A 27,386-nucleotide genomic window follows, 5' to 3' on the forward strand; every position below is an offset into this window, starting at 1 on the left:
GCAACTGTACAAATCCTTTTCCACAGACCTATTTTTACACAAATTTCCTAAAGTTACTATGACTGCAGCAGTGGACCATCAGCAAAACTATCCATTCACTATAACAGAAGAAACATTAATGCTTGCTTTAAGTGCAGAGAAAGTACTAGGCAGGGAATTAGCTGCTATTCCATCAACTGTCCTTAGGATTATCAAATAAAACTAAAAACTCTGCAGTATTTCACTGGGTTACATATTTACATTTTAAAACACAACAAACACACAACAATACAAGAAGTGCTCAGGGGCAATGGATTTCTAGGCACTTAGTTTTAATTAATTTCTACAGGAATTCTGTAAATTCTTCTGAAGATCCCATTAGACATCAGTGTGTCATGACCCACACCACTTCGTGGCAAGGGCTAAATGATACCCTTACTGCAATTACAGAATGATTTCTGAGTCATGAAGATCCATTACACCGTTACTACAAATTATGATTTAAACAAAGATAGATCACCTCAGTTGTACAGTAGGCTACATCAGCTTTCAAATGTTTCTATGAATAGCAACAAATGTAGCAACTTTTATAGGCATGGAGAAAATAAACTGCCCCTAGGAGAAAGTGAGGAGCTGAAAGCCCAGTGCAAGGTTAAGACTAGTAAACAGAGCAGACAACTACAGCGACAAAAGACCAGTGTATGACAACTGTTTAAGCAAGGGGCAAACAAAGCCTTGTCCTTTCAAAAGGTTTGATTTCAGAAGCGTTCTTAACAACATATGCAATATGGACACACAAAAATTTTATCAATCCCTCACACTTAAAGTAAGTATATGGACTCTTTGGGCTGTAAAAGCATAAACATACAACAAATCATAAAAGCAAGTTATGTGTAATCATTCAAGGGACTTACAGATTCCTTAGTAAAGGGAGTGAGTGGTTAATTTGGAAGTGGTAAACCTCTAGCAAGTGAGTCGTATGCCTGAGATATGATTTTATGACTGTGGTCATACCTACATCTACTTCAGTTTATCCACTTGAGCAAAAGTAAAACAAAATAAGCATTAGTAAACATTTGTTTCAGAAACACTTTAGAATTTGCAGAAATGCAGTAGGAAAACACAAACAATTATGAACAGCTATTAATAAGACTCCAGTAACTCTAGAGGCACACTTCAACATGCCAGGTTGTATCTCTGTCACCCAATTTCTGCATTCTTTTCAAGTAGCTGAAGGGCATTACATGACACCTCATCTCTTGAAAAACTGCAGACAAATGACAAGAGAATTTAACAGTGAATAAGTGAAAGATACATAAACAAACCTTTTTCATACCAGAAAGATTTTAGAAAATACTAGTAGTAACTGGTTTATGTTTATTTGGAATGACAAAGGGTTCTGGAAAAAAAACAAAACCAAAAACATGGTGCTTTCTTTTTTTGGTTTGTTTTCTTTTTTTTGAACCAAGCATCCTGACATTCACCTTACAACCTCATGGACAGATTACTTTGAGAACAAAGCGTAATTTCCATGGGATCTGCTGAAATCAATGGAATTCTAGTGCTCACAACAGTTCCAGCATATGAATGAAACCACAGGATCAGCACCTTGTACATAAATAAAAAAACAAACAAAAAAAACCCCAGAAACTGAAAAAAAGTGACTCTGCTACAGATTAAACACTTACTGCAAATAAATAAAATATTGCAATTTCTACTTTAAAACAAATTCAGGGCTCTTCTATGAAGTTGTATGAAAATGCCAAAAAAAAAAAGTTGCTGAGAAGACATATCAGCATGACTTGATCCCTTCAAGCTTCAGTAAGAAAAAAAGTTAATAATCACAGCATTGGAAAGGTGAGATTCTTGGGTCTGAAAGTAATCGTTTGTGGTCACATCACATCATTAAAAGCAGTTGCTAGATGGGAGCTTATCTGAATGGTAACAAGATTTTAGTATCTGCTATCTTGAATCTTGGAACAGCCAGATGAACTAAATGAAAACCAGAAATCTTGGATTTCAAAGTAAATTAATGGGTATTGCAGAACTAGTAAGCTATTAGCTATAAAAACATTTTTTAAAAAAACCCACACTAGACCTGTCCCTGCAGACAATTAGAAGAAAATATAACAATGGAAGTTTTAGTATGCTTTTTGCATATTTAGGGGCTTTCACCCTTCAAAAAAAAAATACTTATTCACTCTCCATTTCAAAATTATATTTTTTTTAATTCCAAGTAACATAGAAAAAACCCCTATGTTACTGATTACTATCCAGTAATCTGAAAAGTCTGCACTATGTACCAAACAGAATAAATGGAAGCAGACTGGAAATCTTCCACTGATCTTTGGAATTTAATCTTTCAAATACTTTAAAAAAAAAAAAACAAAACAAAAAAAAAACACCCAAAACCAATACCCATGAGTGTTACACCATACATACCCCTTCAGTGTCTTTATCATAAGCTAGTCCATACATCAAAAACTCCCTGTGTGCAAAGCATTAAAAACAGTAGATGTTGATTATTCCACCCACTACAAACATGCATCCTGCAAGAAGCTATCAGGAGAAAAATTTGAGATCACAGCATCACTTTGATTAGAATCACAACAACCGGAATAAAAGATGTAAGTATAGCGATGTTCTATTTGGTCATGTAGTTACCCCATGCAGATGTTCCAGGAGGTCAGCATGCAACTTACAAAGTTTAAAAAAACCAAAACAACCCACAACCAACCAACCAAACAGTGTTTTCCCTGAATGTACTTGAAGTACAATAGCCCCTAAGACAGAAATGCCAGAATTCTCATCATCTTTTTCCTTTTCGAAATTCAAATTCAGTAGTAGTGCATATACATTCCAAGAGATAATAACTTGAACATATCTATAATACAGACATTTAATAACAGCTTTTTCAGCTCTCAATTTCTTTCTCAATGTATTCGATGCATTAGGAAATGACTGCAGCAGCAACAGCTTACATAAGCCACTGTTCCTGTTCTTTTCTGTATTTCTCAGACCACTTCTGAGTAAGCTCCAGGTAAACATTTGGTTTATGGGGCTTATAATCAAGGTAAACCACCTGTCCAGTCCGTTTGGGGACAGCTTTTTCAATCTGAGTTCCCTCATGCCATTCATTAAAAGATGTGATAGAAATAATTTCTGGTCGCACCAGAAGGGCTGCACTGAAGGCAGTCTCATAGTACTTCCCATTGACACGATTACGGGTGTTGTGGTTGTTCCATGGTCGGATACTGGTATCAATATACCCTGGTCCCACACTCGGAATAAACATTAAGTTGTTACTATCACAAAAGGCTTTTAAACTTGCCCAGTTATGATGAGATGAGCCATAGGAGAAGCCATTGGTGGCAAAGTATGTGTACATTCCATCAAAGCCACTTCTGTGAATGTCATGCTTATGTCTTTCTTCTACAAGAAGTGCAATGAATAATGCATCATATGGAGTATTTCGAATAGTCTGTGATCCAGAAGTAGTTAACAGATTTGCCCATATTTCAGGAATTGTCACGTAAGAATCATAAACGTAAAACATGGGAAGAAATCTGCCTGTGCTGGTCTTATGCCTGTAAAAGGCTGGATGGCTTCCGTATCTATAAAGCAAACAAGTATCATTAGAATAAAATTTCTGATTTGGAAAATACTGTTTTACAATCTGAGCTGAACACTTTTCCTAAAAACTAATTTTAAAAAGACAGTGCCATGCACTTAAAAACACAGCAACCCATATCCATTCTCAATCTAGTGCTCGGTGAATCCTGAATCTGCAAAGAACCTTCACGTTACTACAAATTAGTAACTTAGTGTCAAGCTCCACCAGAGGTATTAGTTTTGTCTACAATTCAGTGTGAAGGCAATTCTCTAATTCAGCACGAAGTAACACAGTCTAAGCAGCACAGCTAGTAGCTATACAGACTTTGTCAGGCTGAATTAAAATCATTAGAGGTCAACACATTAAAACCTTAGCTGCTAGTTTTTCACTATAAAAATGTATGCTTAATTTAAGTATCATGTAGCTAGTACTTTAATCTGAAGCATGCTTTAATCATGGCTTGTGATACTAATGAATGCTGAAGGCAATTTACATTTGAGTATCTATGTACAATTCATGCTATGATACTTGAAAAAGACTTTGATTTTTATACCACCGAAATCAACAAAGTTAATTATAGTTTTCTTCAGTCTCAGTGCACGTTTTTAATCAAAGATAAAATCTGCTTCCAAGATTTAGATAACATGCAGAAGTCTCTCATACCAGCATGTAAGAAACCCCAAAGAACACCACTGTGAAAGCACTCACTTGTCAATGATGTATTTGACATTGTGGTACATACTGCGATCATCTCTATCTTTGTAGGGTTCAATATGAAAAGTGACCTGGAAGATGAAAGTATAGTAAGAGCAACACAAATGTAAGATACCATTGAATACACAGGCACCACATATTATGTGAAGCAAGTACCAGTCATATTAAATATAATTCTTCCTTACAAAAGGAAGATGTTTGTTAGCCTATTTTAAAAATAATACAATCTTAATTCAACTCCTGCACTGCTAAAATTAGAGGCTTCAGATCCAACTAAGTTCAGTAATAGAGTAAATATTTAGCGTTTTTACATTAAAACAAAACACTGCTTTCCCTCTGCTCCTGTCCCCCTCCCCGCCCAACTAGTAAGTAGTAAACAAGCTTCAGAAAACTTAGACACCTACAACATAAAGTAATAACTGAAATAAAAACAGCCATTTGAACATCAGAGAACTTATTAACCAATGAAACATTTTTAGTATATTAGTAAAGAATGTATTAAATGTGTTATAGATAATTCTTCAAGAAGAGCTTTCAGTGTCAAAATAGATTTTAAGATATGGGATATGAAAACTTTAAATTAAGATTTTATAGATTTATCAACAACAATAAACTCTCTCAACTAAATCTAATAAAATGTATTGCTACTGCTCTAAATTTCAAGCTTGGAGCTAATGGAATTATTTAACCTACGTACGTGAAGTCATTTGAATGTAAAAATGCCATTGTTTCCAAATATACATGTAAATGGAAGATTATATTACATTAATCAAAGCAAACAGTTTTTCAGAAGCAATTTTAGAGCACAGTGCATTTAATTAAGTTTTCAACAACTCTGCTAGAGTAGCAAATTTCCATTGCAGAGCCAATATTTATCTCTATTAGATACAAACTATAGAAAAATACAATGGTAGAGTAACAGGGTATCCTGAAGAGTACTATAATTTTGTATTTCATTTCCAACTATCAAAACCAGGCAAATAGAAAGTACACAGCTTTTAGATGACTTATATTTAGCATATGCTGGCTTTGGTCTACATTCCTAACACTTAGCTGCAATAGCTTATGAGCGTAAGAATGTTTAAAAACATTACAGTGAAGACAGAATTTCCTAGTAGTAATCATACTTAGTATCTGTATTCCAATAAGAATTCAAAGAAATTAGGAGTACCACACATATTCCAGTGATTACCATACTACTATATGCATTTTCCTCGATAGCTTATTTTATTTTGCCTTGGCTCCTGTAAGAGACTTGAGTGTTAACAAGTTCTTTTAAACTAGTATAAGCTCCACCAGATGATCTAAAAATTTGGGGAAAGAATAATACTTTTTCTTTTTATTAATTTACTAGTACATATGTGCAACTGATGTCACACAATACAACTCACACAACATTTTTTAACAGTTTCAAAATTAATTCCACATCTGACTTGCATCCAGCTTTCCTCCTGTTTGTCAAAGAAGCAACAGTTCCTACTAGTGACAGGAGGTTTCTCTGAGAATCTGTAACTTGCACGACCAACGAAAACCAGAGCAGATGAAAAGGCTCTATTTTTAGTACCCAGTATAGACAACACCCTCAAGAGATTAAACATGTATCACTACTTAGATAATTTAAAAACTCAAATTTATTACTCTGCAAGACTAAAAGGCAATGTAAGTTTTCTTTATTCCACGGAACAATTAAAGTTTTACTCCATTAATAAATAAAATTAAATGACAATTAGAGATTCTACTATTCAATCCATTTAACCTTTAACTGATCTGATGTTTCATCTATTTCAGAAAGCTGATAATTTAGCACTTTTAACCTGTCATGCCTTGGAGTAACCTAAAGTCACAGCAGCACCTCACTGTCCAAGGCAAGTGTTCCTGATACCTTCTACAATAAAGCTATTCTGTCCAACTAGAATTTCTAAATCCTTCTTTATTACTAATAGATGCTTGCTGCTGATCTCTATAATGCAGTAAGTTATGCGGTATTCCAAAGAACAAGGTTAGTCTTTCTTTTTTCTCCAAGTTCTTCAGTTTATAGACCTAATCCCTAATATTTTGAAATACGTGATACTCCTCTCAACTCCTAAGACTCATTTGACAACAACATACTAATATTTTTCCTAAAAAGGAAAAAAAACCCAAACATCCACAACACCATACCTTAGATTCTGTAAGCTTTAGATGTGAACCAAAACAGAAAAAAGGCAGATTATGACATTCAAGTTATAAGGCGATATTCCCTAGGTAGTCTCAAAATTCAGCGTAATTCAAAGGGCACTTATACCAGCTTCTCTGAACCAAAAGTGGAGTGTAAAAGGAGACAGAAACAGAAGCCATCATTACATGATAAACCTCACTGCTCTATATACCATGAGTCAAATGCAATAAACTCTTACCAAGGTTTACTTTCCTAAGTAGTCCTATTTCATTCATCTTAGAAATACTTTACCTTTAGATTATATTTGTGTGCGTAATCCAAAATAACAGGCACTAAATCATCAGTTGGTTCTCCATTTTCATCAGCCATACCTGGTGGGTACCATGAAAGCACTATTACACCTGGAAACACAAAACTTAAGTTTTAAAAAAATGTACAAAAACATTTATGTTGTAACATTGTCATGAGTTAATTTTTTTTTCTTGTGAAATCAAAATACAAATGAGGAGATCAAATTACTTTCTAACCAGTAACAAAATCTCAGTATTCTCGGCACGATTTTAACTTTTCTCTTTGTTTACAACAAAAACAGTGGTAAGATCATTTGTCAAGGGAACAAATCTGTCCTCAGTGTCCCAAGCCTAACACTATTCAGCCCAGCATCCTAGCTTCCAGGATGTACCAAGACGAGAACAGTGCCAACCAAGGGAATATAGCTACACTAGAGTACATTCAAGATACATAGGGTTAGAGAACACTAGAGATGAGGGCTATGCACGTTAGTTTAACTACCCTCAACATACTCTCTCCACATTTAATTAAAAAGACAATCGCAAATAATAGACTGTCATAAGATATAGTCTGCTCAAGGACAAGAAAAAAGATGCAGTATTTTACTGCATTTTATCATCCCATCTCTTATTTCATACAAAAGAAAAGAACAAAATTCAAATGAGTAAGCTGCAAAGGCAAGTAGAACACCAACAAACTCAGACCACACTCAATGTTTCTTGTACACAACATTTGTCAATACCCTCTTCTATACAATTAGGAAATGAGGAAAACTTCATAAGACAGAATCGTTCAAAGAACCTAAATTCACATTTGCATTCGTCTTTCTCTGAGAAAGGCTATTTAACATTTTCTTCCCCTGTGATTACAAAAGAAGTTATATCTCACTAGAGGATGGGCTTGATGCTAAAACCAGTAGTATAATTATGTCTTAAACCACAGTAGTCATTCAAGACAAATGGAGAACTTCAAATTGGACTAGTACAATGGCAGACTGGTACAAGTAAATATGTTTCAGTAAGCAGAGGAATAAGATTATCCCATTAATCTGCTAAAAATCAGGAAATAAATAAATAAGGAAAACATTGCAAAATACAAGAATACAAGGAAGCACTGTCTGAGACTCTTGCTGCGCCAATCTCTTATATGCCTTTGATCATTACACAACATTGGCTGGACAAGCTACTTACATTTTTGTCCTTTTGTAAGATCCTTGAAAAAGCCTTTAAAAAGGCTAGAAGAAAAAGTATTATTTGAGATAATATAAAATACAGTCATGGATTAGACAGTGGCTAAGAGACAAAAAGAAGAAACTGTTAACAGTCAACCTCTCAGTATACCAAAACATGAAAAAAGTATAAGTCTTATTTAAAAAGATGTAACATTTGAAGAAATAACCTACAGTAAAAATTTGATGATTTGTGTTTGTCAAATCTGGGTGGAAGAAAAGAAATTCAAGTGTACTTAAATCTATAAATCGTAACAGGAGCAGAAGAAAAAAAAAATCACTTTTCACAAGTATCAGAGTTGTTACAAAGTATTTGTTGCAGGAAGCCTGAAACTTGACAGTGATGGTTTTTAAAAGGAAAACCAACATAAATTACTAAAAAAAAACCCTATTTTGCAAGCTGTTTTTCCTAGTACTTTGCATCTTTTCTCCCAGCAGTTCAGCTTTATTAGTCATTTGTATTTAAGATGAGGAGAAACATCCTTCTCTGCCCTCTCTGTTTTCATCACACTATGGTGCAATATATTGTTTTGGATAAAACTAAAAAAGTCCTTTCTTGCAAGTAATACCTGTGATTTCTGTGCAAACGATTTCCCACTGTTGCTGGCATTCCTGTTAATGCAGTTATATAACTGAAAAGGGTGAGAAATTTCCTATGTCTGTATTAGTCCTTGCACAAAACACAGCTTTGGCTTAAATTAAAAAAAAAAAAGAAGAGAAAACAATAAACAAGAAGTAAACATTATATAAGTAAATGCTACTAGTGGGAATATAACATCAAACCTTAATGAAAGATTAAATCCAAGGTAACCAGTGCTCCAAATAATGCTATGAGATCTGGTCATATTCTTCCAGCTACACGCAGAGATGCTATTAAGCTATATGATTACTTATTTTTAAAAAATTAGCATAAAAAGGACTGTAAAGCTCAACAAAGAATGACACCACAAATACCTTCTTGTGTACATAGAGTCCATCTTTTTTAAGAAAGGAAACATCAATTTGTACTGGAAAAAAACCCCGATGTTATGCTCCTATTTGAATGGACTGCTCTATAACCATATTAACATGATTTACTGAAACCTGTTCTTAAAGCTGAAGGATTCACCTCCAAAATAAAAGTACACAGACAATACAGTCTAATAATCTTTTCTGTATTTTCTATATGTTATCAGTGCTTAACAGTAAGTCATGAAACACATGCACCTGCAGGATTACAAACACAAGCTTCTGTGTTGTTACACTCATCAGACATAGCTTTTAAGATGTAGGTTTCAGCTGAGGATTAACACTCAGAAAAACAAAGACATTTAACAGTTTCAGACATTTTCAGAATTACACAGAAAAATGAACTGGTCAGTTGTGTTCATTCACATATGTAAGGCTGGATAAATGAACAACATGTTGAAACATTAACATTCATTACCAGTTGCAGCTGAACGCATTTGTTTCATGTGGGCTTCTATGACAGAAGGGTCTTTGGAACTGTAAGATCCTAGTTCAGGATAAAAGTTGGCCCCAATGTCCTCAGGAGGATTATGCCTTCCCTTTGGATAGTTGTTGGCAATTTTCGGATCCCAATGTGGCAACAACGGATGGTTCCAGTGAATATATTTACCATCAAACTGTGGATTCCCAAACCAACTATAGTAGAATATATGAAAGTTATAATTAGGAGAAGACAGCTCTTCTTCCAGCTTGTTTACAGGAGGCATAGATGCTTTCATAGTATTGACTGCGATACCATGCAAATTACTGACACGCGTTACAGTATCTCCTTGAACCCTATTTAGGGAATTCTTGTTACTGTCCAAAATCACTGTCCGCTGTTGAAGCTCAGGCAACAAACCAAGTCCAAATGGATCCCCAAAGCCAGCTCTGTCAGGTCTCAGAGTCTTCAAAGCCATCATTATGGAGCAAATAAACAAAATAAAAAGCAACAAAATGATGCATGTTCTTCTGCGAAATCTTGCCATGATGTCATAGTTCAGAATCCAAACAGAAGGATTTTGGCCACAACTGATCAAAAGACAAATATTTTACAGTCAGAACTCTTATTACCTAATTCAACAATATGAAATGCTTCATAAAGTTTCTACATAACAGAAATAGCATGGAGACAAATGTGATACATACACTGACTGCGTACCTAACGACCCTTTCTGGGGAGGGAAAAAAGAAAAAAAAACCCAACAAAGAAACATTTCTTCATTTGAGAATGCACGTCAGGCTCTAAGGTTCTATCACCAAGGTATCACACATTTTATAAACCATCTTACCTTTGAATTTCATTGTTTCCCTAACCCAAATAAATCCCATTAAAAGAAAATCCTAGTTACATTATTTCAGTACTATCACGTGTTGACAAGTCTGACAGAAATAGCAAAGAACAGAAAAAAGCAGAAGCCATGAAAGGACAGTAATAAGGCTAAACAAAAGTAAAGGACAAAAAATGAACGCACCTGAAATCCAGTTTATGTTCATAATGCAGATTTCATTTACTAACCCATTTAGTGCCCTCAGTGTAACTACTTTACATTTTGTTAACCAACACATTGCCTAAATGCTTAGGCAAATAAAACTCAACACAGCAATACTTTGCAACTTTACAGATCTAAAATTTGTTTCCTGAATTATGTAAACAAGAAACCAAAAAGAAAGTTAGCTGCTGGCAGCCTGCTAGTGCAATGTCACAGCTGTGTGACACTTCATCTAGAATTCCAGGAGCAAGTTAAAAAAACCCAAAAAACCCCCCCCACACACAGCAGGATTTGAGCCCTGGATGAAAATCAGTATAACAGAATGCCTGATTACTTATATATAACTTTAATATCTGTTCAACATTAAAGACAGGAGAGCCAGAAAAAAAGGATTAACAAAATTTAGGTTACCACAGAATTATACGGAACAAAATTATGCATAAAACTGACAGCACTAAACTGGAAAATATTAGCATAAAAGTTCTGATTCAACAGCTATTAGACATAGCATAGCTGCGATTTTGTATTTGTCATTGACCTCCAAATTTTAGAATGTTACTTTAAAATACTCAAAGTAGCTCACCTTAGTTTCCTACCAATGTTCTCTACTACTGCTAAAGCGCATTAACATATAGCTCAGCTACCACAACATTATTTGTTACTGCTGTGATAATTTAGGTAAGGAATTTTAGAATATGCTTTTTAACAGTACAGCCTGGAATGGATTAGCAGTATGACGCTGGCAAAAAGGCAAGTTCTGCTTCCATTTCTAACCTTAACCCATTCACCCTTCTGTCTGCCTTTGGTTACCTCTGGGATTCATCTGGTTTTCACAGCAAGGTCACTCATTCACTTGAACAACAAGACCCTGTTAACATCTCAAAAATAAACAGTGAAACAACCTTATGCACTTTTACCTTGTTAGAGAGCTGACTCAGCTGAACGTGTACCACAACACTAATAACAGCAAACGAGTTAGTAGCACAGATTGGGTAAGGGAAGAGAATGAAAATGAGGCTGCTCATTTTGCCCAACTGGATTGTGAAACCATGCCTTTGGCTACTGGTAGGGAAAAATTGTTTTACAACGTATATGCTTACATTATTTCAAAGGCTTTTCATTAACAGATTTCACATCACTTTACATAAAACAGTGTTTTTTCTACAACTCACAGAGCTTAGAATTTTGTCAAAGAGATTATTTGGAGTCCTGAACATTTTTCTTCTTCTAAGAAAAGAACTTTAAATACATTCAAACTACTACTTTTTTTTTCCCCCTGACCTTTTCAGTTTTCTTTCCACTCTATCATGCTACCCCTCCCTGTGAGTTTCACTAAATTTTGGGATCAAACTGAAGTTTTCTAAACTTTTTTTTTTTTTTAAGGCAACAGTATTATTCACCTGCCTAATTTATTACATTCAGTTTCTTTAATTTAACCCAGACACTATTGATCTCCATCAAACAACATGCAAGGCTGCCAGTGATAAATTAGTTCTGCAATTATTATCTCTTCTGTAAAAAAAGAATACTCTGATGCCTACAATTAGAATGTTCATAGAGTCTTTCATTGGGGCTTTCCTACTCCCTGTTGAAGAAAGTGTTCCTTTTTATTCTTTGACATATCAGCAACTAAATTCCTCCTCTATTGCACTAAGATTTCACTATCGTAAAGTGCTTTTTCTGAAATATCAGGAATTGATCTTAGTGCTCCATCTTCTTCTTTCAATTAATATATTTTTCAATGGAATGTTTATCATTCAAATACGTTAAAAATGAGCAGCATGCTTACTAAAATTTTGCTAAGCATCAGGACCAACCCTGGTCTACTATAGCATACTAGGAATCTCTAGTTTGCTTATATAAAGGTTCAGCATTACAGTGCAAAATTTCTAGAACAAGTAAGTGATACCTATGGTAAAGGTCTATGGTAAAGGTTTTAGGGAGGTATCAGTCTTAATGATGACGTAATTCAGCCATGGTATAGATACTTCTACTTTAAAGGCTGCATTGATGAGCTACATGTTGGCAATGCTTGCATTGCACCATTTAATCTTGGTACTCTTTAAGACAATGACAGATAAATTGTGCTTATCAACACTAGCGCCACAGTGGGACAGTAACATCTGGGGAACAGACTGTGGAAACATGCCATATGAAACACCTACCTGAAATTATGTTTATCCTTGGAAATGCAAAAAAATATTAGAATACATTCTTGATTCCTCAGCCATTAGAGTTAGCATAGCTGGGATCCTGCCTTTCTGTCATGGACATCCAAATTTCAGAATCTGACTTCAATTTACTGAGGTACACATCACATTTGGTGCATCTGGATCTAACAGCAACTCCCCTTCTCAGAAGGAAAAAGCCAGCCTGATTATCTTCAGCTCTGGGCAGATTAAAATCTCACATATAGACACTTGCCCTGACTTGTATGATGACTTGTTAGCAGCTCTTGGATTATAACCCCAAATTTGTTGACCCGTGTTGGTGCACCAGTTGAAAGTGTAAATAGTTCAAACTCCTTCTCCTGCCTGGTGAATTCATTTTAAAAGAACAAAAAAATCAATCTGTAACAGGTCAGAAGCATGAACAATTTAATTTAGATCACCAGTCTCTGCTGATGGGTAAAGACCAGGTCCAATATGTAGCAATGTATCACCAGAATAGTTCCGCATCTACAGCTGTCTGGGGATGAGTGACTTCCTGAACAAAAGGTCATTTCTTGGTAGAAAATGAAAAAAAAACACTTCTCCTTTAGAAACTCGCCTGCTAGTTTGATTTGATGCATCTAGTTCTCAAATTAGAAGGGAAAGTAAGGAAACATTTGTTTGCAATTATTGTTTATGTTTCCTACTTCATTAGTAATTTGATTCTATCAGGTTCTCTGAGTTTTCCTTTAGAGAAATTTCTATTCTGTATATTATAACCACGTCACTGGATGCATTTAAAAATGTAAATGTTTCTTTTCTGTACTGTTTCAGCACTAAATGCTTCCCTTGTGAGATTAAGGGAACGTATTTGAATACAATGTGAGTTTTAACACATCCTGGCCAAAAAAAATATCAAAAACAAAAACAACAACAAAAAAAAAAAACCACCAAAGAACAAACCCCCATTATTTACCTAGTCTTTTTTTAAAAAAAAAATGTTGTTCCCTATCACTTTTCCAAACACTTCTGCCTTCTATCAATTCAGTTCATAGATAATGCATGCTACCTGACTACATAAATATTATCATGCCTAAATCTAGTGGTAAAAATGAGCTGAGAGGTAATTTGTGAAAATATTTTCTTTCCACTTTGTGCATTACACTATATACTTTCAGGTTTTTATTGTTTAATCACCAAGTCATTCCATAGTGTAAAGTTCTGTAGCAAATTTTCCACTGAAAGGTGTCTGGAGAAGTCAGTATCTTCAGTTAACTCTGTTAATGTATTCTTCACTAGCACACACACACCCCTCTTCCTAATCATGAACTGTTACCTTCATATCCTGACTGAAAGTGCAGAAATCAAATGATGTCTTTCAGTATCTCCTTTTATGATTACAGATACTACACTTCCCACCCATTAAAGGGGAGAACCTATACTGCCATAACATTGGGTACTCTTATGAAAAAAAAAATATCTGTATTACAGAGTAATTTGAGTTTGTAAACTGCTATACAGACTTAAAAGCACAAAATAAATGGAAGTATTTATCCCTCTAAGGCTGTACCTGTTCCAAATTGATTTGTTTCTTATGTGGGAATAAATAGTATGAAACTTCTAGTTTCTAGTAAAAAAAACCCTCCACCTATTCTTCCTAAAACAGCTAATACCTCCATAAAAAAATTAATCTGTGAAAAAAGTTGAAGTATTTTCTAAACTGTTCCCCAAAGACAATAGTAAGCCTGTCTCAAGGGTAACCTCTCCCATCCAAGCTCACACTTGACAGTGATATGGTTTCTTCTCCCTCCCTGCTGTTTTTTATAGTCTTAAGATATCCTGCAGGTAAACTTTCTGCTTATCCTTTCTACTATGTGAAGAAAAAAGGTACAGACTGACAGATGACAGAGCTTATTGTTCCACATGATGTTTCCCAAAATAAAGATGAGAGTTTAGGGATGGGGGGGGAGGGGAAGAGGAAGAGGTGAATTACTCTAGATCATTTTGGCCACGTGGTAACTCAAGCTTCAATACCCTGCTCTATGAGGTATTTTTTACAAATTTACTAATTACAAAAGAGAAATCCACAAGTCAAAAAAGTATGTTCAGATAAAGCAGATGTATCTACTTTAGTAAGAATCAGTAAATACTGCAATTTATTTGTTCTGATGTTGTTTAAACATAACAAATGAAAGTGCAATATAGAAGAGAGCTCAGAAAAATTGATTTTTTTAATGCAAAGGTAATGTCATTGAAAAGTTACTGATGTTGGTATCTCATGGCTGGTATTAAGGCTTCTCAGCTAAGTTTTCTCAACTTAGCTTCTGCTAAGATTCCCCAGCTCAAACAACCTGAAAACTCTGAAGTGACAGATCAGGTCTAGACAGAACTGAAACTTCTAGGTCTTCAAAACTCTTCATTCTGGTGCTATAGTGCAGATGTGCACCTAGAAACAGTACTTAGGTTACCAAAAGAGTAGCCAGGTGTGAATTAGTAAAATTCCCCAAGGGCTGATAAGAATCTGCCCAAACCACAGCATTACATAGCTCATTCTGGTTTGACACAGATAAGAAAAAGAAGCAACAGAGGTTGACAACCTCTGTGTGAGAGCCTTGTGAGTCTTTCTAATATTAAAAAAAAAATTTAAAATTGGAAATTTCTCAAAAAGCATCTGCATAATAAAAACCTTTATTGAAAAAACTTTTTTGTAAAGTCCTTGAAAATCATTCAAAGTGAAACAAGACACTATACATGACAAACAGATGCTTTATAGCTGTGCTTCTTTACTAAACATAAGTATTTTGTAAGCAATTCCAATAATATAAGCTTTCCTTTTAGCCCACCCAATTCAGAAAGAGGCATTTCAAATATGACAATTCTACTATGGGTAACTATATTTCCTAATATGGAAATTAGGAAAAATTTCTTTACTGAAAGGGTTGTCAGATATTGGCAGAGGCTGCCCAGGGAGGTGGTTGAGTCACCATCCCTGGAGGTGTTTAAAAGCAGAGTAGATGTCATACTTGGTGACATGTTCTAGTGTTGGACCTAGTGGGGCTGGATAGATGGCTGGACAGATGACTAGACTCAATCTTGAAGGTGTTTTCCAACTGAAACCACTCTGATTCACAAAACAGGGAACGTGAAACTTTCTTTCTAACCAGATGGGAATTCAAGGAAGGCAGAATCAACAACAACAACAAAAAAATCAATTCTACTGCATGTTTTTTTTGTTCTAAACGTGACAGGACAGTCTCCAGCGTTAAGTTATCTTCAATATCTGCAACACGCCATCATTCTTCTGCTCTAACAGGAGATCGGAACACGCACCTAACTGAGCAGCTGCGGACCGACCGCAGAAAGCAAGCAGCCTTCAGCCGGCTCCCTCACCGGGAGGTGCCTGCGAGCCGCCTTTCCTCCCGGGACAACACGGGCAGCTGCGCAGCAAGGCTCTTCGACAGGAGATGGAAGTAAGAAAGGGGAGCGAAGCCAGTTTGCCGCCTTACACCCCTTCCCTGAGAAAGCCACCTTCCCGCTAACGCTGAGGAGACGAGCGCCGGAGCGTTCAGCCAAACAGCTGCCCGCGGCCAGAGGCTGAGCACCTGCTGCGGGCGGGAGGCTGATGAGGGGCCTGGGCAGGAGCGCGGATAGAGGGTACCACAAGAGGGGCGCCCACAGCCCCTCCGACAGCGCTCCCCTCCTCTCCCGGCCTCTCCTAGTCCTCCCTGACTCCGACAAGCACAGGTTTGACCCACACGCCGCGGCGCCCGGCCCGGCCGTCTCCTCGCCTACCCCTTCCCCAGCCCCCGGGGCGGGCGAGCAGAACAGGTGCTCCGCGGGTCGCTGCCATTACTCACCAACCCGAAGTAGCGGCGCTGCCCGGCGGTCGACGAGCGGGAACAAGGACACACGCGTTAAGGACCCGGGCGCGGCAGCAGCTGCCGGGCAGGCCTGGGAAGAGCTCTGAGCCTACCCCGCACCACTTTGCCGAGGCGGGGGCGGTGTGCGTATGCGCATGCGCCAGCAATTGCGCATGCGCGGCGCCAGGGAAGCGGTTCTGTGGGCAGTGGGGTAGCGGGTCCTGCTCCGGGCCGTTTGGCAAGGCCTCGGAGCTGGTTCTTGCGGGTTTGCGGGGGGGACCCGGGGCTCGGCAGCCTGCCTGCACTCGGGTGCTCGCTGGTGCTCCCCGCCTTTTCCTTCTGTGAGGAAATGACATGAGCAGTAGTGTGTTTGCTCCCCTTGGGTTTTGAAACACCTTTTTTTTACTCTAAAGGCCTAGAAACTAAAGTTCTTCAGAGTCCTTTCTTGGGTTGTTGCTTGCTTTTCAGTTGGGGGTGAGCTTGCTCGGTGTTAATGGTTGGATGAAGCACACGGCTGAAATCTGTGGGCGATGGGTGATTCTCTATATGGGAGCAGTGTTTTGTGTTGCTTAAGGTTGGTGGTTTACACCGCGTCAGAGTGAGGTGCATAAAGATGGTGATGCACTGGGAAAGTAGGTGTGTTACGGTAATTGCCCACGTTTATGCCGTGTCAGATGGGAGTAACTCGGGAAGGAAATACGTGGATGGAAGTTTGATAAATGCTGCTATCGTACAGTTGTTTTGTAATTGCATATAGTTGCAGTAATGTGGAAATGGTTTCACTGATGTTTCATACGCTAACATTTCAGGTCTACTTTACTCTTTTCTGCAAAATAGTGAAAATGGGCTATCAATAGTCGCCATAATGAGATTAGTAACTAAATTAATTAAAGTATATACTTGGTTTTGACCTTAAAGTCAGAAGTCTTGTCAAAAATGAAAGCTGCTCTGGGGCAACCCTCACCTCCATCACAGGGAATTTTTTTCCCCTTTATTTTAAACCTACCTTTTAGTTTTAGGCCATGACCCCTTGTCCTGTCATCTCCATGCCCTTGTAACCAATCCCTTTCCAGATTTCCTGTAGGCCTCTTCAGGTACTGGAAGACTTCAGTAAGGCTGAGCTTTTTATCAATCAACACTCCCAAGTCCTTTTCCTCAGGGCTGCTCTCGTCCAGGAGCACTTCAGGTTGTCTTGATACAAATCATTGCACTAGATAAACAGCATGGTTTTCTCAGAGAATGAAAACACTTCTTCCCTTTGCCTTTTGAAAAGTGACTATAACGAGCTGGATCCCTGAGGTGTAGTTTCCCTGGGTTTGTTTTTTTTTTTGTTAAAGAACCACTGTAAGCCCTGAGAGAAACAAACAGTGACCAGAATTGTGGTTTCATTGAAATCAATAGCAAAACTCTCATTGATTTCAACAAAGGCAGTATTTCACCTTGTATGTGGATGAAAAGACTGGGAATGAGTGTCTTGCACTGTAGATATAAACAAGATAAACAAGTATATTCAACAGCTCCTGTGGTTCTCCTTGAGTTCTGAGAAATTGGCAGGCACAATTTTGTACAATGTTTTCTCTATGCTGTCTGAGTGCTTAGGTGGGAAATATATTTGCAGTAATGCATATGTCTAATATTTCTTGTGAGTGTTGGAATAATTTCATTAACAGGGGATATGTTTTGATTCAGTTATGTCATGCATTAGTAATAAATGTCTTGGCACATGAGTAGACTGGAGTCTGTAACTTGAAAACTTGATATCCGTATAATTTCCTCACAGTCTTACAAAATTTTCACTTTCTCTTTGCCACATGCAACAACTCCCAACCCCCCCTAGGAACTTTTGGAGAAGAGAAGGCTGAGGGGAGACCTTATCACCACCTACAACTACCTGAAGGGAGGTTGTAGAGCGGTGGGCAATGGTCTCTTCAGCAAGGTGACAGCAGATAGAACAAGGGGAAATGGCCTTAAGCTGCATCAGGGCAGGTTTAGATTAGATATTAGAAAAAAAATTTTTACAGAAAGAGTTGTCAGGGCCTGGAACAGGCTGCCCAGCGATGTGGTTGAGTCATCTTCCCTGGATGTGTTCAAAGAAAGGGTTGATGAGGTACTTAGGGATATGGTTTAGCTTACGATGGGAATGGTTGGACTTGATGATCTTCAGAGGTCTTTCTAACCTTGTGATTCTGTGAACAGGAGGGATATGTATTTGATGGCTGAACCACTTGGTGGATAAGGCATCAGATGTATGGTCACACTCAAAATGATGCAGTGAATGGCTTGATCACCAAATGGAAACCAGTGATGAGTGATGGTCTTCAGGGGTCATAAAGGGGACTAACACTGTTTGTCTTTGTCAGCAACATGGATGATGGGATTGAGAGTACCCTTAGCAAGTTTGCCGATGACACCGAGCTGTTTGGTATGGTAGATATGCTGTAAGGAAGGGGTGCCATCCAGAGGGACCTTGACAGACTGGAGAGTTGGGGCCATGTGGAAAGCTCAACGTGAGCCGTCAGTGTGCATTTGGAGCCCAGAAAGCCAGCCATGTCCTGGGCTGCATCAAAAGAAACATGACCAGCAGGTCAAGGGAGGTGATTCTGCTCCTCTGCTTTCATGAGATTCCACAGAGAGTATTGTGTCCAGCTCTGGGGCCCCAGTACAAGAAAGACGTGTAGCTGTTGGAATAAATCTCTCAGCCTGTCTCTGTTCAGCTACTCTGGAGTGGCTCCCCTGGAGAAGAGAAAGACTGCAAGGGGCCTTCCAGTACCTGAAGAGAACCTACAGGAAATCTGGAGTGGGACTGGTTGCAAGGGCAAGGAGTGTTAGGACAAAGGGTAATAGCCTTGAGCTCAGCGAGGACAGGTTTAGATTAGATAAAAGGAAAAATTCTTTACTTTGAGGGCAGTGAGGCCCTGGCACAGGTTGCCCCAGAGAAGTTGTGGCTGCCCCCTCCCTGGCAGTGTTCAAGGCCAGATTAGATGGGGTTTTGGGCAACCTCGTCTAGTGGAGGGTGTCCCTGCTCATGGGCAGGGGGGTTTGGAACTAGACAGGCTTTGAGGTCCTTCCAACCCAAACCATTCTGGGATTCTATGATGTCCTGTATCTTGTCTTGCTCTTTATTTATGAATATATTTGCTGCAATAGGGTGTTCTGGCATCAGAACAAACACAGAAGAGGGAATAACCTGTACTTACAGCCTTTCATTTTATTCTCTGTCCTGTCTCAAAATCATTAATGTCTCTCTTTCTTACACTTTCTTTCTTTATTTTCTTAATACTTCCTTTTATTTATGTCCGTTTCTGGGCCCTTCATTTCAAGAAGGACATAGAACTCCTTGAAAGAGTCCAGCACAAGGCCACCAAGATGATTAAGGGAGGGGAATACCTTATGAGGACAGTCTGAGGGAGCTGGGCCTCTTTAGCTTGAAGAAGAGGACACTGAATCAATGTTTATAAATATGTAAAGTGTGAGAGTCAGGAGGATGGAGCCAGGCTGTTCTCAGTGATGGCCAACAATAGGATAAGGGGCAATGGTGCAGGCTGGAGCATAGGAAGTTCCGTGTGAATATAAGGGGGACCTTTTTTTACTGTGAGGGTGATGGAGCACTGGCACAGGCTGCCCAAAGAGGTTGTGGAGTCTCCTTCTCTGGAGACATTTAAAACCTGCCTGGATGCATTCCTGTGTGATTTAGTGTAGGTGATCCTGCTCTGGCAGGGGGGTTGGACTAGATGGTCTTTCAAGGTTTCTTCCAACTCTTAACATTCTGTGATTCCTTACCTCTTCAAATCCTTACTATAATCAATTTTTCTTTTAGTATGTTTAGCAGACAATTCTCAGAGGTAAATATGAAAAAGAAATTCCCTTGAGACTAAGCTATGTTAGAAGTCACAAACTGGAAACGTCATTGTTCCATCACAATATATGTAATGAAAACACAAATGAGGTTTTTAATTTCAGGAATCGAAGGAAATCTAATCTTGAAATTGAATTCTGAGCTATATTCCCTCCTACAAAGTCAGAATACAGGTAATCAGATAATGCTGCCTTGAATGTGGAGCATATATCCCTCTTCCTTGTACTCTTAGTACTGAAAATGTGGCATCAGTACTCTAATGCTGATGCTTCATTTTTAATCCCACTCCTCTCTTACTAAGTGTTTGATAAAATCCTATCTCACTGGACACTGAGGGAGTGAAGGAATATTTTCCTTGTGGTAGTCATTTTTACTCTAAAGGTTCATATTTGAAGTTTTGTGAAACTTGCCACTTTATCTGATGCATAAACCCCTCTTTAAATCCTTCTCAGAGCCTCTTACTGCTGCATCCCACATTTTACTGGGCAGAAACTGAAGACAACCTTGCTTTTGTGCCACAAAAAGTGGCAAAGTCCTGCTCCATTTTTTACCGAAAGGTTTCAACAACAGCAGAGATACTGTAATATTTGGTGGGATTTGGATAGTTATACACCTGCTTCTTACTAGTTTGGAAAGGTAATTTTGAAACAGTAAAAACAGATTGTGCAGTCTATATGGGGCAATGATAGTTTTGATTCTGAAGACTTTTGTTAGTTCTCTGACAGATTACTTGACTATAGGTCATGGACACCTGTAGAACTTCAAGCTGTGAATATAAACAAGCCTTATTAAAGCTCATACTATTTTTCTGGGATGAAACTAATCCCTGTATTTATGGAATGGCTCACTAAACTGTTGGGAGTATTAGAGATTTCTTCAGCCTGGTGTTTTCCTTTAGAAAACTGCGACTTGCTTTTTTTTTTTTAATATTTTATTTCTGTTGTAAAGTTAAAAATAAAACACAGGATGAGCTAGAAAAAAAGGATGGAACTATGGCCACTGGCATGTACTCACCTGAGAAAGCTCCATTTACTTTTTGTATGTTTAGGCGATATATGCAAGTAGAAATGTCCTTTACTTACAGAGGGAAATAATCTAATAATTTTTTGAGTGCAAAATGTTGTCTACTTTGTTGATACAGGAGTGTCTAACAAGTTTAGTGAGCTGTGGGGTGGTATATGTACTGTGTTTGTCTGAAGGTTATTCACTGGGCAATGGATACAGAATATATTCAGCACATCACTTATGTTAGTATGTATTTGAATGTGCTTTTCCTTTCTTTAATTTCTTTCTTTTTAAGAGCTTTTCTGGCAAGGTATAGCCAGATAAAACATAACTCTTTCTGATACTCTTTTTACTCAGCGTAAAGTTACATAATATTTCAAGCGGTGAGGGGAAACAATTGCTTCTCTCTGCCCATAAAGAAAATGTTACAGAAAGAATTTACATATTGTTTTCAAGATTTTCCCTGGAGTACTTATCAATCTACAGATATATTTGATTTGGAGTCTCATCTCCTTCAGAAATTAGAAGCCTCATTTGTGCTTCCTCTCAGATTAAATGAACTGTGATGAGACAATGATGTTGTTTTCTCCTGGCAGAAAATGTAATTCAGCTTAGGTAGTCTTATGCACTGGGTTTTTTTGGTTGGTTTTGTTTTGGGGTTTTTTTTCCTCTTTTCAGCAATTGCAGTAGAGGACAGTTCTTCAAAGGAAGATGAATGTCTATGTGACAGGGTGATACATGTTTTAAAATATCTGAGTTAAATGATAATGTAAGAAAAGGAGTGAAAGGAAGGGAGGGTTTAAATAAAAAAAGTGTGAAACATTTGGCCTGTGGATACTCTTTAAAACGCGTTGCTGTTTGGAATCACAGTGTTCTAATGCCATTTAAGCATCCGTAGTTGGGTTAGTATTAATAGAGGAAATAAATTAGCTGAATAGTATTTCATCACACTTCTAAGAGTAATAAAGCATTTCAGTTGCTAGTCTAATGCATACAAACTTTCAGAAGAAAACAGTACTGTTCTTACTGTCATACAAAACAATTTATGTATAAAATGCAAACACACATGCATAGATTTCCCTTATTGTGTGTTCAGACAGGCAGTTTAGTCTTGCAGTTTTAAGAGGCCCCATTTTAGAGTGCCCATTAAGTTTCTGAACAACTAGCAGCCTAGTGATTTTTTTTGGGGGGTCAGGATAGCTGTGCAGGAGTTCTTACTAGTTCTTCTAGTCTTGTAGGGGTCCCAGCAAAGATTGAGGTTACATAACCCACTGCAGAGTTAAATAAACTACCACCAGTGTTGAAAACTCAGGTTCAAAGGGATCAGGTGTTTAATTACTGCTTGTATACATGAGTACCATCCTTAGTAGTATGACTTTTTTTGGTGGAACTTCAGTGATGAGGATGTGCAAGTATCAAAAAATGTACTATTTTTGCAATTTGAACTTTTTGCTAGCTTCTATTATAGGAATAAATGAAGCAGTAATACATTTTGTGTGTCACTGCCATGCAAAGGCTACTACGTTTTGTTTTTGACCTCAAGGTACATGGGAACTGCAGAGGTGAATGAATAATAACAAAGGTACAATTTGTAATTTTTTTTTAAAGGATTGCTAGTTGAAACAAATTATTTTTCTTGTTTCAGAGTAAAGTGTAATTTAAAAATACGTAGTCATATGTGAGTCATAAATATTGGCTTAAAGTAAGTCAAATGAAGTATCTTAAACCACCAGAAATTATTGGGTGGCCTGATAATAGTAGTGGAGCTCTGATGACAAAAGACAACAGCTTGATCAGGCTGCACTGTGAAAGGACCGGCAGTGAAGGAGTCACAATGGAATGAGAACTTAGAATAGTGGAAGCACTATGGAGCACAGATTTGCCTCATAAAATAAAAGAAAAAAGGAAAAAGAAAAAAGATGTATTTGTGTTAAAAATATTCATGCCTTCCATTCCAGTTAGTTTGAACTCATAAATTAGACTGGGGAACTGTTTTACTATTTTTATTACAGTGTTCTTTATAAAACAACATTGTTTCCATCTGTGTATCTTTGTGGATGTAATTGAGCTACATAAAACTTAGGTGTCTGTTACTGACATAAAATCTGTATCATTATTTTAGCCCTTCTGTACACAAACTGCACCTGAAGAGTTACTCAACTTACAAGAAACTTTTCTTGCATTGGAAGTCTCATTTTGGAACATTATTGGAATTTGGAGTAGCCAAAAAAAATCATGGAGACCAGAATTCACAAAGAAGGTACATCAGCTCACAAAAATATCTGTTTGTGCTATATAGCCAAACATTAGGGCCTGGAAAGTTGCCAAGTGAGTGCAGTAATTTCCCTAATTATACAGTTAAAACTCTCAGCATCACGAAGGCATCTGATTAATTTGAAAATCTTATTGTTTTATGTGATGAGAGATGAATGAGCTCCAGGCAGTTACTCTTGCACTCAAGACTGTAGGCAAACCTGGCAGCTGATTTATCATGAAGAGAAAAGGAAACCTCACTTGAGCTATCAAATAATCAAGCACTGTAGCTTTCATTATTACATTCACTAACAATTTTTGACATTAGGTTATTGACAGAGCGTGACTCTCCATTGGTCTGTACCTCTATAATAACAGTAATAATTTGTCTCCTGTAGCACCTAATTGGATGAAAGTGCTTCTCAAAATAGATGAAAAGAGATACTGCTTATCCTGAGGATTTAGAAACTTCTCAAGCATGGTTCAGTGTGGTGTTAGAATTGAGGCTTAGTTGTAGGCTATTAATGGATGTATCTTGTCTTACTGTCATTTTACTATTAGTATTATAAAAAAATGCAATAAACACTAAGTTTTAATTGGTTGGCTTCTTGTAGGACCTGCAAAATAAATTGGTCTGACTGTGGACTTTAGTGGCACTGCAGATCAGCTCCAGAGAAAACGTATGTAGAATATTAGAAAGTGTAGGCAACTGCATGTATGAGTGTGGAAGCTGGTAGCAAAATGCCAACTAAGAGGTTTTGACCAAATTTTTGTTCTACTAAAATGAATGCAGTAGTCAGGTTTGTAGTTCTTTCTAGTTTACTCTCAAAGAGCTATATTGCCAAGAGGTGATATGCCAGTTGATTGTCACTTGGAAATATTTAGATGACTTGTTTTTTTTCTAGGAATGGAGTGTCCTTCTTGGGGGAAGAACACCTTTCTTCAATATCTGTATCCAGACTGCTCATTCTTAATAGTTACTGTATGACTCACTTTCCACCCACTTCTTAAAAATCAGCTTACGTGAGCCAGGAACTTAATCAAAATACAGTTCACAGCATAGATGATGGCTTGAAAATAATTTTATAGTTACTGATTTTCTATTGTAAAAGTAGTTAGTGCTGCCTAATGATACAGTATCGTGCTGCAGGCAATATGGAGGTTGATTGGCAACTGCTGTAGGGCTGAATTCCTTCCAGGAAGTCACTGGGGACACAGCAAACGCATCTTAGGCAATAACCATACCCCTTGATTAAAAACAATTCAGTACATTTCATAACTTTTGCAATTTTCATGCGAATAAGTAGAAGATCATGAGAAATTACTCTTTCTGTCTTGCTAAGGCAGAAACCATTATGAAAGGCATTTTATCCACAGGAGTCAGCAGAGGGTCAGATATGTTATGAAAAGCTAACACAACTGTAAAAGTGGTCTAATAAGCGTTAGATGTATTTCAGCCTTCACTCTTGGTTCAAGGACATTGCTTTACATAAGCTTGTAGATCTGTACGCCTGATGAATTCTACTACTTAGAAGGTATATTAGGGAGCATTCTACTTGTGAAACAGAGCCATGGATGGGCATCACAATATGCATATGGAATTGTTCATTTCCTTTCTAGGGATGTTTTAGAATATGCTTTCAAAACCCAAACAGACTCATTTAATTAGCACAGAAATTGAATCAAAGATGATAATTTATAATCTATCTTTCAAAATGGTACCATGCAAAACAGAAACAATGGGGAACAAAGGGGAGAGAAAAGTAACAATATAATGTTAGCACTGATACATTTCAGTTCTGACTTTCTGAAAGTTAACTTTGAGATTTTTATGGCCTTGTAGACTTTATTAGTGATAACTTACCATATTTGCTTTACCTTAGTGGAGTTTGAAGTGACCTGATTTCCTGTTGATTCTGAAAGAAGAAAAAATAAAAATATGTAAAAAGTTTATATGTGAAACATGATGTATTTTATAGATGGTGTTTTTTTGTGTACCTATTTGAATCAGAGGTCAAATGCAAATTTTGACCATCTTCTTTAGGAGTCATTAACAACATGCTGGCAACTATGTTACATAACAGTGCATTAAAAAATAGCCCAGCAAAAAAAGCATTCCATTTTTTAAGTTATGATACATTATTTATCAGAGAAGCCTGCTAGACTGTAAGTATTAAAATTTTAGGGAGTAGAAGTTTTGTTCTGCACATGCAAACTATGTAGAATAAGTAAGGTTTAATCTTGATTATAACTTGTGCAGACTACTGAAATTAAAACATTGTGCTGTACAAGCATGTTTTTTCTTACAGTATTAGCCTTCATTACTCCTGTTTTTAAGCTGAGGCAAAAAATACTGCTTTCAAGACCCAAGTCATTCAGTTTTCAGAATGTATTTTACCTTTACTGTATTACTTTTCGTCACATCTGTGACAGGTTTGGAATTAATGGTTGGACTTAATGTTCTTAAAGGTCCCTCCCAATCTAAATGACACTAATTCTATAATAAAAAATTCACAGAAAGATTTTTTTTTAAAGTAAATTATTACCACATGGCCTTGTGATGTCTTTTTGTTCAGTACTTTCAGTCTTGAATCAATGATGCTTTACCAGAAGGAGACAGTAAGAATCCAGTGTGGTGGACTAAAATGCTAACAATCCTTTCTGAAGAACAAATAAAAAAATAACAATTATGAATTTACTGGCTTGTGAGGTGACTGAATGCTCAAAGTTTGGATTTAGTTACTGAAATGATGACACCCAGTGCTGTATAAGATTCACTAAACTGTCATTAAAAAACCCTATCCATTTGGTAATGGAAATTTTAAGACCTACAGGAGACTTTTGCCCTTCTGGTACAGCTTTTAGACAAGACATCTTGAGTAACATAAAAACCCCAATGTATTGTGTATGTTTAGACAACCAAATTCCACATCCATTGGCTCCCTAGCGCTTTCTACCTTCTACATAGAACTCCAGGGCTTCAGTTCCCCTTTCAAGGGTGATGTAAATTTTTATGTAATCCTGAAAATGCAGGTTCACACTCTGGAGAAACCAAAGATAGCTCTATATTATGGCATGTTTCTTCCTGAACCTGAGTTCACCAGGTGCTTTGAATAATTCAGCACCTCAGATCCTGCCTGCTGCTGTTGCACCTGTGGCATAGAATGAAAGTTTAACTTTCAGTGGGTCAGTGAAAAATTCTTGTTCTATAGTTAAACTAGAGCATCACTTTCAGATTTTTTTTCTATAAATATATATGTCCCATCATAGTCCTTGGTGAATTGCTTTGATGGTTAATTGTTAAATAATTGCGTTCTGTATTCATTAGCTGTTATACTGCCTTATATCCTCATCTGTTGCTTTGAAGATCCCCTTATTTTTTAAATTTCTGCTCTTATGGAGATAGAGAGACTAAATCACTCTTTGTTCTTTCATTTGATGGGTTCGGTTGAATTCATACCTCTAGAAGATTTGCTCCACAAGGCTTTGATCATTCTCATGAATCTTTCTCAAATCTTCTGTGTTTATGTCTAGTGTGAACTCAAGGCATAAGAACTAGATACACCGTGGCAACTTAAAACATTTTTTCCAGTGGCATTTCTTCCCTGGGAAAAGACTTACATTCTATAAGGATATATTTACAGGTATCTTTGATCATTGGAGTCATAAATAGGACTGCAAGAGGTTATCTAGTCCTTGGATACATTTCTTGCATGAAGACAGTATATATTGTAATCCTGTTCTTAAGGGAAGGTTGTAAAAAAGTTTTCTTTAAAAGATTGCACAGCATTCCTAAGCA

At 37.2% G+C, this 27,386-nt stretch overlaps 1 protein-coding gene across 1 annotated transcript; it reads right to left on the reverse strand.

Moving 5' to 3' along the window:
- Positions 1-2,956: 2,956 nt before the first annotated feature.
- MANEA (mannosidase endo-alpha) lies at positions 2,957-10,294 on the reverse strand (the record flags this gene model as incomplete). Its single annotated transcript, XM_084261473.1, has 4 exons — positions 9,410-10,294; positions 6,756-6,865; positions 4,301-4,377; positions 2,957-3,593 (listed from the first exon to the last, which is right to left on the reverse strand). Exons 1-4 carry the CDS (start codon positions 9,957-9,959, stop codon positions 2,957-2,959), a joined length of 1,374 nt encoding a protein of 457 aa, XP_084117599.1. The 5' UTR covers positions 9,960-10,294.
- Between the last annotated feature and the right edge of the window lie 17,092 nt (positions 10,295-27,386).

The sequence above is a fragment of the Gallinula chloropus genome (genome assembly GCF_964237585.1).
Source record: "Gallinula chloropus genome assembly, chromosome: 3".
Classification (NCBI taxonomy): Eukaryota; Metazoa; Chordata; class Aves; order Gruiformes; family Rallidae; genus Gallinula; species Gallinula chloropus.